The sequence below is a fragment of the Neopelma chrysocephalum genome, unplaced genomic scaffold (genome assembly GCF_003984885.1).
Source record: "Neopelma chrysocephalum unplaced genomic scaffold, ASM398488v2 Primary Assembly neopelma1_24, whole genome shotgun sequence".
NCBI classification, from domain to species: domain Eukaryota; kingdom Metazoa; phylum Chordata; class Aves; order Passeriformes; family Pipridae; genus Neopelma; species Neopelma chrysocephalum.
The window spans coordinates 40,735,838-40,748,710 of record NW_020897693.1 but is presented as its reverse complement, the minus strand read 5'-3'; the positions used below and the strand labels follow the sequence as shown (position 1 = coordinate 40,748,710).

General features: G+C 38.9%; 1 protein-coding gene across 8 annotated transcripts in view; it reads left to right on the top strand.

The window, feature by feature from the left end:
* RPS6KA5 (ribosomal protein S6 kinase A5) overlaps nt 1-12,873 on the top strand; it is an 89,339-nt gene that overhangs the window by 64,225 nt on the left and 12,241 nt on the right. For all 8 annotated transcript variants that reach the window (XM_027673426.1, XM_027673416.1, XM_027673463.1 and 5 more), the window contains 4 exons: nt 6,071-6,221; nt 7,444-7,605; nt 8,843-8,968; nt 9,694-9,827. In XM_027673426.1, coding sequence (XP_027529227.1) covers nt 6,071-6,221; nt 7,444-7,605; nt 8,843-8,968; nt 9,694-9,827 — 573 coding nt within the window. The remainder of the gene's footprint in view (nt 1-6,070; nt 6,222-7,443; nt 7,606-8,842; nt 8,969-9,693; nt 9,828-12,873) is intronic.

The window sequence follows — 12,873 nt, the reverse complement described above, 5'->3', positions numbered from 1 at the left end:
TATTTCTGAATGAAAGCTACTGCCATCTATTAATGCAGCTTACATGGAATCTGCTTGTACAGCATAGCAAAATGCTGCTTTCTCTGCAGTGGGCTCTAAGAGAATCAACAGATGGACAAATAACCCTCAATATAAAACTTACCACATCTCTGCTGGAAATACAATACAGCAAAGAGGAAACAGTTCAGGAGGTTCCTGGAATGTGTGGAATATAACTTCCTGACACAGCTGGTGAGCAAACCAGCTAGGGAAGGTACCCCACTGAGCCTGTTGATTGTGAAGAGAGAAGCACTGGGGGTGATGTGATGGCTGTAGGTTCTCTTGGGCAAAGTGATCACAAAATCTTTTTTATTCTTGGAGAAGTAAAGGGGGGGATCAGAAAAATCTCTAAATTGTAATTCTAGAGGGCAGGCTTTTGCCGATTTAGGACACTGTTTGAGAGAGTCCCTTGGAAGGCAGTCCTGAAGAGCAGAGGAGTCCAGGAAGGCTGGACTTTCTTTCTTCAAGAAAGAAATCTTAAAGGTGCAGGAATAGGTCATCCCCATGGGCCAACAGACCAGTTGGTGGGAAAGAAGTTTGGCCTGGTTGAACTGAGCTTTGGCTGGAACTCAGGAAAAAAAGGGGAGTTTATGACCTGTGGAAGAAGGGGCAAGGCAACTCAGGAAGGCTACAGGGATGTTGTGAGGTTATGCAGGGAGAACATTAGAAGGACCAAAGCCCAACTAGAATTTAAGCTGGCTAGTGCTATAAAAGATAATAAAAAAATGTTTCTATAAATACATTAGCAACAAAAGGCTAAGGAGATGAGGAAAAGGTGAGGTATTTCATGACTTCTTTGTCTCTGTCTTTAACAGTAAGACCTGTTGTTCTCCAGAGGTGCCCAGCCTCCTGAGCTGGAAAACAGGGACAGGTAGCCTAATCAAACCCCCATAATCCAAGGGGAAATGATCAGTGACCTGATACACTGCTGAGGTGTTCAAAGTCTATGGTCCTAGATGTAATCCATCCAAGGGTACTGAGTGCTCACTGAGCCACTTTCCATCATTTATCAGCAGTCCTGGCTAACAGGGAGGTGCCAGTTGACCAGAGGTTGGCAAAATGTTCAAATTACAGGAAGTGGCAGAAGAAGGATCTGGGGAACTACAGGCTTGTCAACCTGACCTTGGTGCCAGAGAAGGTCACGGAGCAGATCATTTAGGGTACCATCACATGGCATGTGCAGGACAACCAGGGCATTAGGCCCAGCCAGCATGGATTTATGAAAGGCAGATCTTGCTTGACTGACCTGATTTCCTTCTATGATAAGGTGACCCACATAGTGGATGACAGAAAGGCTGTGGGTGTTTTCAACCTGGACTTTAGCAAAGCCTTTGACACTGTCTCCCACAGCATTCTTCTGGAGAAACTGGCTGCTCCTGGCTTGGATGGGTGCTCTCATCTCTGGGTAAAAATGGCTGCGTGGTGGAGCCCAGAGTGTGGTGGTGAATGGACTTACATTGAGTTGGCAGCTGGTCACAGTATTGGGACCAGTTCTGTTAATATATTTATTGATGACCCAAACAAGGCGATTGAGTGCACCCTCAGTCACTTTGCAGATGACACCGAATTGGGTGGGAGTGTTGATCTGCTGGAGAGTAAGAAGGCTCTGCGGTGGGATCTGGACAGGTTGGATTGATGGACCAAGGCCAATGGTACGAGGCTCAACAAGGCCAAGTCCAGGTCTCACACTTGAGTCACAACAACCCCATGCAGTGCTACGGGCTTGGAGCAGAGTGGCTGGAAAGCAGCCTAATGGAGAAAGGATCTGGGGGTGCTGATCGACAACAGCTGAACATGAACCAGCAGTGTGCCCACGTGACCAGAAGGCCAGTGGCATCCTGGCCTGGATCAGAAATAGTGTGGCCACAGAATCAGGGCAGTGATTGTCTCCTTGTACTTGGCACTTTGTAAGGGCACATCTTGAATCCTGTGCTCAGATTTGGGCCCCTCACTACAAGACAGACATTGAGGTGCTGGAGTGTGTCCAGAGAAGAGGAACGGAGCTGGTGAAGGGTCTGGCACACAAGTCTTGTGTGGAGCAGCTGAGGGAGCTGGAGGTGTTTTGTCAGGAGAAAAGGAGGCTCTTGGGGGGACCTTATCGCTCTCTACAACTACCTGAAAGGAGGTTGTAGTGAGGTGCATGTTGGTCTCTTCTCCCAGATAACAGGTGACAGGATGAGAGGGAATGACCTCAGATTTCACCCAGGGATGTTTAGATTGGCTGTTAGGGAAACTTTCTTCACTGGAAGGGTGGTCAGACATTGGAACAGGCTGCCCAGGGAAGAGGTAGAGGCACCATCCCTGGAGGTATTTAAAAGAGGTGCAGATGTGGTACTTAAGGACATGGTTTAGTGGTGGGTTTGGCAGTGCTGGGTAAATGGCTGCACTCGATGGTCTTTTCCAACCTAAACAGTTCTGTGATTCTATAATCACAGCTTGCTTTTCACATAGCTAAATACCACTTCATTGTTAATTCTGCCTATAAAAAGAAATTATTTAAAACAATAATCTTGGTAAAAGGCAGGAGTTACTGATTCTGTTGCCAGAGAATTTTCCATGAGGTAAAATGAGGCATGTCTGGGTCTGGAGCATCTCTTATGAGGAGAGACTGTGGGAGCTGGGCCTGTTTAGTCTAAAGAGAAGACTGAGAGGGGATCTCATTCATGCATATAAATATCTCGAAGGTGGGTGCCAGGAGGGTGGTGCCAGACTCTTTCCAGTGGTGCCCAGTGACAGGTCGAGGAGTAATGTCCGTAAACTGAAACACAAGAAGTTTCACCTCAACATGAGGAAGAACTTCTGTATGTTGAGGATGGCAGAGCACTGGAACAGGCTACCGAGGAGGTTGTGGAGTTTCCGTCTCTGGAGACATTCAAAACCCACCTGGACATGTTTCTATGTCACCTGCTCTAGGTAACCCTGCCGTGGTTGGACTAGATGATTTCCAGAGATCCCTTCCAACCCTAACAATTCTGTTAAAACACAGTGTTATACAAAACTATTATTGGCAAAATATGTGTGCTAAATTGTTCTAATAGATATAATCTTTATAGGGGATTCCTTCCCCCATGAATTTAAGGAGTGGTTTCTACACAAAGAGCAGAATGTCAAATAATATGAAAAGTTATTTTATAAATTTGTCTCAGCTTCAGCTGAGACTTTCTGTGCAATTACCACCTCCATGATATGACCAATTACATATTTGCATTAGCAGCCTGGGACACTGGCAAAAATCTTACTGCTTACACTTTTCAGCATCACTACTGTAGAGACTGATCTCCTAAGGCTGCACAGAGAAATCGTACTCATTTATTCTCTTTGTTACTGATTTTACCAATCATCCCAATTCAGCATCTTTTTTCAGTGAAATTTAAATTTTTTTATCTGACTTGTCCATCTTTAATCTCTGACATGTTTTAGATGGAAAATGCTCTAGAATGTCTCTTTTGATTTCTGAGGACATCACAGAGCCTCAATCTTATTGCTTTAGAAATCAGTTTTAAAAAATATTGACTGAAGTAATTTTTCCTCCTTCTGAGAGCTCAAAGGGAACTTGCCTCTTTCCAAGATCTTTGTTGCATACCTTTCTGATTCTTTCATCAGACAGATTGATAAATAGATTTCCTCAGACTTCTCTAACTGAAGTGATTTTCAAGCTACAAAGACACTGTAGATTTAATTGGCCCTCCTGTAAATGAAGTAACTTTTTATTATCAAGGTGTCCTGTCTTCTGTCTCACAACAGGAAGGTTTTCTTACTTCCTTACCTCCTCCCCCTTTCTGAAACTGGGTGATTTCTGAAGAGACTGAATCTTTACTTCTCCACCACTCCTGCAGTGTAAGAATCCTCTTGTTTAGTGATGTTTAAATTTGGTATTAATATCCCTAATTAAGAAATCATTTGACAATGTTGTGTTTTCTTCTCCTTTTCTGTAAAGTGAAATGTGTCCAGAAGTTGAAGAGAAGGCTTATGGTTGCAGCTACTTCTGCTAGCAGAATGGCTGAGATTTAGATTCTTAGTGGCAGATAATCCATACATCATTCAAAGAAACAATCCTGGACCTCTGCACCACCTTAAAATTCACACTGTATTTTCCTAACTCATTTCAGTGTTACTTAAACCAAGAGATTAGCTTGCTTTGTCTTTGTGTTTGCTTGAAATTGGATACTAAGTCAGTAGAGGCTACCCCTGGGATATGTGCATTTTGAACACTGCCAGGACAGGATTATTTAGGAAACAATCTGCTTGCATCTATTTTTGGACTAATCCAAGAAGCTACATGTTTCAAGACAAAAATTTTCCCATGGGATAACTGACTCTAAGGATATGTCATGTAGTAACTTTAAACAAAAGTTAGAAGTGTCCTGCAGTGATCAACTTAAGCTCTGTAAGAAGCTATGTCTCTCATTGCTTCAAAAATCTTTCAGTCTGTGTTTAGTGGAGGTGCTCCAAGTCCTTCTCTGTATTGTGCTTCCTGAAGTCACCACAGTGAAAGTATGCATAGAGCTATGTAGACACCAAGCTGAACATGAGCCAGCAATGTGCCCTTGTGGCAAAAGCAGCAAATGGTATCCTGGGATGCATTAGACAGAGTATCATAAGGTTGAGGGACATGATCCTTCCTCTCAGCACTGGTGAGGCCACACCTGGGTTTCTGGTCTCCCCAGTACACAAGAGTGATGGACATATTGAAAGGAGTCCAGCAAAGGGCCACTGAGAAGATTGAAGGTACTGAAGCATAGGAGGGAATGCTGAGAAAGCTGGGACTCTTCCACCTGGAGAGGGCTAGGGAGATCTCATCAATGTACATAAATACCTGAAGGGAGCATGTAGAGAAGAAGGACCCAGGCTGCTTTCAGTGGTGCTCAGTGACAGGACCTGAGATAGAGGTCCTGTTGAAACAAATTAAAACACAGGAGGTTCCCTTTGAGCATCAGGAAACACTTTTTTACTGTGAGCGTGACTGAGCACTGACATAGGCTGCCCAAGCAAGGTGGTGAAGTCTCTCTCCTTGGAGATACTCAAAAGGTTTCTGGACATGGCTGTGAACTACTGGCTCTAGATGACTCTGGAGCATGGGGGGTTTGACCAGATGACCTCCAGAGGTCCCTTCTAACCACTCCTCTGTGGTTCTGTATGATAAATGGGATTTGTGTGTGTTTGTTTTAACCCTTTTGATGTATCTTTGGATGTGTTATCTGTGTGTGCGTTCTCAATTTTCCTTCAGAGTCCTTAGCTTCAGTATTTCCACTTGGAGTAACTGAAAGAAAACTTGCCTTCCTCTTTATATAAAACTGTGGGAACTACCCATATAAAAGAGGTGCTGAAATGTGATTCTGCTTAGGCTTGCAAGATTTTGAACTTTTGAACTAGCATTATTTGATGGCTTCTAGTTCTTATATTGAAAAAGACAGTGAGGTCCTTGTCCCAGGCCCCTTGAGTCATCTTTTCACTAAGCTGGGTAGTCCTAGCCTTTTATAAAACTTCCTATAAAACACATTCTGTATTTCTGACTAGTCTTATTACTATTCTCTAAAACTTTTCCAGTTATAGTGCCTCCTTTTGAGACTAGGATATGAGCACTGTGTGCAAGATAGAGGGTGCAGGCAAGCTTCCAATGCCCCAAATGTGAGGGGTTTTTTCTTTTTTTTCTAATAATTTTTAATATTGGAATTATTTTTGTTTTGACTGCTGTTAGGCATCAGGTTGAATTCTTTATTAAACTATCTGTTGTAGTTATGAGATTTCTTTTAAATAGTAATAGTAAGCCCAGTATGTGAAATAGGAAGGTTTTTCTTTTGCGGATTGAGTTACACAATTTATCTTTTACAGATGTTGTGTTTCATGTCCACAATTCCTTGAACCTTTCTTTATTTAAAAAATGGTTTGTTTCACATTTGCGATCCTCCTGCCTTTGGATAAAATAGAAGTTTAAGTGAACTTTTAAACGCTACCATTAGTATGGCAACTCTTTCATTTAACACTCAACATATTAAGTAATTACCAAATTGTTATTTTGTTTGTTTTACAGGAGAATATTAAAAAGTGAGCCTCCTTATCCACAAGAAATGAGCGCTCTATCTAAGGATATAATTCAGCGGCTTCTGATGAAAGACCCCAAGAAGAGGCTAGGTTGTGGTCCCACTGATGCTAATGAAATCAAGCAGCATCCCTTTTTCCAGGTAAAGCAAACAACAGAACTCACCAGATACCACTTACTCTATATTAGTGACTGTGAAATCCAACTCTAAGGAAATTCTGCTGTTTTGTTAACAGAATAGCTTAGAGACATGTTAATTGCATGAATAATTATATCGAAGTTAGAAAGAATATCCATGTGTTTATGTATATGGATTTTGTGTGTATTAGAAGGGCATGATAGACATTTAATATGTTCTCTCTGTATCTAAGTTACTTGCAACAACCAAAAGTCACACTACTTAAACTAGAAGGTTTAATGCAAAGCACTGAAATTATGTGTTGTGTTGTCTCATGGTTTTTGGTTTTGTTTTGTTTTTGTTTTTTTTTTTTTAAGGAAGTTTGCCACTAGCATTATTTGTAAAATCTGAATATTGATAAAATTCACTAAACTCCTCTATTTTCCTTGGCCTAATTAAATCTTTAGTCTTGTTTAGTAAATTTTAATTCTGTTCAGCTTTCAGAGTATTAACATTTGCTTTCAGACAATGACAAAGATTGGATTTGCATACAGCATCTGGTACTGTTCCATCCATTGTGGTTAAAATTGTGTGCTTTCTTTGAAAAAACTAAGTATATATTTATGGTGCTTCTGAAGTTAAGGAAAGTTACACAGAGTAAAACTTCCCTTATTCACTGTTTGCTTTGGAAGATACATTTTGTCCTCATACAACACTTTTTAATCTTGACTTAATTTCAGTTCCACTCCTTTACAGTATCAGGGCAATTTTCTCATAACTGCTATACCAAAGCTTCCTCTTTCTAGCCATGCATTTAAGGAAGAATTCAGAGGCTTATGCTCTCAGGGCTCTGGAAGCTGACATTAGTAATTAAGCACAGAAATTGGCAGTGAAAAGTTGAAGATACTGAATGTGTGCACTGTGGCTTACAAAAATATAAATGTTGTTTATTCTGAAATAGAGGAAGAAATTCAAGGGCCATCACAATAATTGTTTGGCTCATCTCCACTGTTAAATTTAATTATATTGATTTTTTTTAATTGAATTCTGTCTACATACAAATAACTATGATACTTCTTGGCTCTACCTAAGCAAATTAGTAGGGCATAATTTGAATGCTTTTCATCTGCCTGTGGAAAATAGCAAATGGAGTTAGGATTGTGTTTCTGGACAAATCTGTCTCTCCAATATCTCTTTCTGTTTAATTTTAATTTGATTCAAACTTATTTTCCTGGTTTTTGTTTAGAATATGAATTGGGATGATTTAGCTGCCAAAAAAATACCAGCTCCATTTAAACCAGTAATCAGAGATGAATTGGATGTCAGTAATTTTGCAGAAGAGTTTACAGAAATGGATCCAACATATTCTCCTGCAGCAACCCCTCAGACTTCAGAAAGAATATTTCAGGTATTTTAAGAACTCACATTAATTTAAAAAAAAATTATTGAACAATTCCATATAGCTAGCTTTTTTTTCCTCCTACCTTTTAAGTTCTTGGAATTAACTGTGTAATTTCCAGTCTCAGTTCCCAGAGCTTTTTGTTCAACAAATGCAAAATGAGAAAGGTGGGAACAGTCCTACTGCAAATATAAAATTCCTTGTTTCTCCATTCCCAGCTGAATGTCCTGCATGCTGGACTAAAGTCTGTCTGTTCTTTATTGATTCTTCATACCTTATGAGTCTTGTCATCTTGACTCCATCAGCCTGGGCTACGAGCTTCAACAACAGTCATGTAGTTCACCCATTTCCACATAATGCACTAGTTGAAGTATTCCTTTGGAAAGTGGGAGCTACCTGCAGAGTTGAAAGTAGGTCTTCCACGTTTTGTAGGAGTGCTCTAATTACTAGACTGCTATATACAGATGAGTAACAAAGCTTTCCTTATCATCTCCTCCGTGCTGCTAAAGAATGATCCCTTCTTAGACTGTACAGTCTAGATGTCAAATGGGTGGGTAGAAACAGCTCATATCAGTCAACTTGTTGCCAGAGCTGCAGAGGTGAAGAACAGTTTGGATTGCTTTCTCTTCTCCCCCTCCTTGTGCTTTGTTGTTTTTTATTGTCTGTGTTTGAACAGCTTAATTCTTAGTGTACAGGAATGTAGCATCATATTTTGGAAGTTGTTAGATTTGTAGTGACTGTAGTAAGCAATTTATGCATGTCACCACTCTATGGTGGTAGTCACAGCTGTTCTTGTTATACTCAAACTAGGCACATCATTAATATGAAGCTTATATCGTTTAGCCATTTAAAATGGTTTGATGCTTACATCACAACATAAAAACTATTTCATGCCTTAACTTTAGGGTGTCCTGGGAAGCTGGCTAATTTGAAGTATGAGCCTTTATCACTATTGCAAAACAATTGAAACTGAACCAGATTAGCATTAATTATGAGAGTTCTTGTAGTATTATTGTTTTATCTTCAACTATGTAAAAACATGTAACTGATTCCAGGAACATACCTGTTCAGGTTGAACAGAGTAGTATCTAACCATAATGAGCCAGTTATAGTTTCTGTACTATGGTATGAAAATTCTGATTTCTTTGAAAAATTCTTCTGAAACTTCTAATGTTTTATATGTATTATGATAGTTAACGTGCAGCAATATCAAGCCATGCCCTTTTCTGATGTTTTAATTTCATAGGGATATTCTTTCGTTGCACCTTCTATTTTGTTTAAACGCAATGCAGCTACAGTAGATCCTCTTCAGTTTTATATGGGGGATGAACGACCTGGAACTACAACTATTGCCAGAAGTGCTATGATGAAGGTAATAATAATATCAAGAACTAAATTAATTAGGTGTACCTTGGAACTATGTATAACTTCCCAAGCAGCAATCACGAGCTAGGCTACAGATTACAAAATAGTCATTGTTTATTTATCAGTTCTCTGTAATGGCTCCTCCGATGATCCAAGCATCTAACTTGCATGTGATACTATTAAGTGGTTGACGTTTAATCTGAAAAATGAGATGATTATCTAGTTTCCCAGAAGAATGAAGTATAGAATAATTGTATGATTCCTGATAGCTCTTATTCAGCCAATCATTGTAGATATTTTTGAAACTGTTAATTATATCAGAATTCCTTGTATGATATGTTTACCCAAAAGAGTGTATAGTTGTGTGAAGCCTTTTAAGAACACATGCTATCATGATGTCTTCAAACAAGTGCATAGTTTTGTGGATAAATGTATGTATGGCCATCTTTGATCCTGTTTGTCTGAATATTTTGTATCTTCAGCTATTGTAGTAGTAATGATTTATTTAGTGATTTTGTTTGTTTAATGTAACATGAGCCTTACTCTTTGATTGTTAGAATAATGTTTATGCATTTTATTAAATAGAAGTTAAGATTATATATTTTATTAAAAAGAGAGCTCTTTTACAATTTTAAATATAGATGAAAAATTCTCACGAAATTTTACTCTTTGTCTTTGACTGTGTATACTACAAGTATTCTGCAAAACTAAATACAGACAGTTTCCTAACAGGACTCTCCATTTTATCATCATTATGAACTGGATCTGAAAGAGAAACCATTGGGAGAAGGAAGTTTTTCCATTTGTCGAAAGTGCTTACACAAGAAAACTAGCCAAGAGTATGCAGTAAAAATAATTAGCAAAAGGTATAAATATTCTATAAGACAATAAAAATATTTTCTTTGCTTACTGTCACCCATGGATTAGAATAATGTTCACTACATTTTTGGAAGTAGAAAAATAACTTTAAAATTATTTTCTGTTCTATGAATCTACAGAAACTTACTGTATCCTTATGACCTTTAAAAAAAATCCGAGAGTCTTTTGAAACAAAATGTTATTCTTGTTGGGGAGGACACAGGAAGAAACCTAAAAAGTACCTTTCTGATTCCTAGTTGTATTCTACCCTTCCCCTAATTGTGCTCCTAACAAAGTAAGGTATAAGGCTTTTCTATCTTTAGACTTAAGTGAACTGAACGTAGGCTTACGCTAGCTCCCTCTCCTCAACAGCCCATTTGATTGCCTAGGATACTGCTTTTAAGAAGGATCTGTAGTGTGGGTTGCCTCAGATCTATCTAACTGTGTGTGTGTATAAAATGGAATTAGACTTTGGAGTTGTAAGTTGCATTTTGTTTCCTGGGTGTTCTGAAGAGAACATCCAAATGAAGACAGCTGACTTGCTTTGTACATGGGTATCAACTGGTCTTCTTCCAGACCGGATACCTCAGTTTCTGCCTAGAGAAAAATAAAGATGAAGGATTCTTTGAGAAGCAGATGGAATTTTTAGTGTTCATTAGTAAATATGTCCCTAGTGTGTTGTAGAATGCTGGCAGGAAGGGGAAAGTATAAATGTTCCACTATTGGAATGATAGTTCACAGTGATCTCTTCTCCAAGACATTTGGCTGTACCTCTGTTTTTCCAGACCCTAGAAGAAGCTGTCCACCAGACTTAAGTGTTTCATCACATGCTGTTTGAATAGGATAAGTTCAAGAATAAGAAACCTAAGTGTAGGTGTCTGAGTCACTTTTCTGAAGTCTGCTAATTTAATAGAGGCCTGCCTAAAACTGTTAGTGGAGTCTACAGAGAGACTTGAATAACCTGGCACTAGAAGTGGGATTCAGTAACTTAAACATAGACATCTACGTAGTGCCATTTTAGCATCTGTTGGTGTCTTCTCTGTTCTCCAGTTCCCATCAGTCTTGTGACTACTACCTTTTTGTAGATGTCTTCATGGCTGATGTCATCTCCCAGGCTCTCCTATGCTTAGGCCACTGAATCCTACTCTAGGTATGTATGTTATGGTGAATTAGTTCACCCTGTAAGATTGGTTAACTAGAATTTCAGTCATTATAATGAGACCTTGAACAGTAGTATGTAGTAGACACCTACACTGGACATTTTAATGTGAAAATCTCTGCCTTGTGTCTACACTCAAAATTTTTTTCTGTGGTACATGCGGAGCTGTAGGTTAGTAACTCGCATCTCGTCTTAATGTAATGGATATTTTGTCTTGGGATAACAGTGGGCATAGTGGTATTGACTTTTCCCCTAGAACTAAACTTTAAGGAATTATGTCCCTAGATGATATTACTCATGGATTCCTTTGCTCTTTCTCCTTCATCTTGGTAGATCAGGCTAAATGAAGGTAAGAAGTGTTCTGTATACAGAGATTTTTTTTTTTTTTAGGAATGTAGGCTGTGAGCAGAGTCAGAGCATGTTTGTGCAGTGTTTAGGGGTAGCAGTAAACCCACACTCTCAATAGTTGGACAAAACCCAGCTTGAATAAGAAACTGTAAATAATATTGCTCTGAGGATCACACTGGTAAATCTTGCTAAAAGGAAAAGTGTGATGGGTTTCTAGCGTCTTCTTTGCCTCAAAGTCAGTCTTTCACTCCTAGCGACCAAATGTGCCCGAAAAGGGAATCTTACACCCAAGGAAACCCTTTCATGATACTTGAGGTGAAAGCTCAGATGAAGAGTTCCTCTGTGGTGTTGCTTTGTTTTGTTAGTAGTGCTGGACCTGCTTCCAGCCAACAATTTGAGGTTTATCTGTGTGTCTGAAGACCACTGAAACAGTGGGCCCCTGTAAACTTGCTTGAGTTATTGTTTTAGAACTTCCTGTTTGTTTTTCATGAGATGGTAACTATTTATGGAGGGGAAATACTCAGAAAAGTCCATGTACAAATTTCGAAGGTTTATGTTCATGATACTGAACCTTTTTCATCTGTTTTCAAGGTTCACTTCCTTCTGATAGTAGTTTAGGGGGAAAGACTGTGTGAGTCAGGTTTTTTAATTTCTTAAGGACCTGAAGCCACTTTCAATTTAAACAACTTCAGCAGCAGGTGAAACAGCTTAGTTTATTCGTTGATTATATGAAGCCTGCAGAAAAACAGAATTCTCTCGCACAGAATTCTCATTGTAGTTCTCATCCTAATTAGCGGGGGAAAAAGGCAACCAAAAGTTAAGAACGTGTAGTAAGAGAGATTCTGTGTTATCCATAAGGCCATTCTCTTAAGTCAGCACAGGGTTAGACTTTCTTGGAGAGAGTTTTGGCAAAAATTTTCAGGGATTATTTACCAAAAATAAATCAACATATCTAAATAGTGGGAAAAAGTGTTCTGGTCTGTCACCATTCACATAGTTTTTATAATGATCACCATGTTCATTTTTTTTGGCTATAGATTTCAGTACTTGAAAGAGAATTTATGCCATGAGTTTTGCTCTGGAGACAGTCTCTTCTTATCTCTTCCTTTTCAGATTTTTGCAATGGCCTGTTTAGGGGTTCATTTGTATAACACAATTCATATATAGACAATGTTACTCTTTTTTCCTAGTAGAGCTTATAGTTTCCATACCACTTTGGAAATACTTGTCTCCTTTAAGACTGGAAAATGATTTGGCCAAGATAAAGGTGAACTAACTAACTTTGTAGCAACATAAGTGATGTCAGATTTCCCTGGACAAAGGGAAAGGTTAGTTTTAGATAGAAAATATTCTATAACATCACATCAGCTTTTGCTGTAGCAAGTTGCAATTGCATTAAAAACTTTGTTTGATTTCGCTGTGGTTTTTTAATAATCTAAATTGCAGAGTTATGTGGCAAGTTTTCTCAGCTTTGAATATACTTTTAATTGTACTAAAGCAATTAAAAAATAGGTCTAACACTTTGAATGTGCAATTTGCTTAATAAA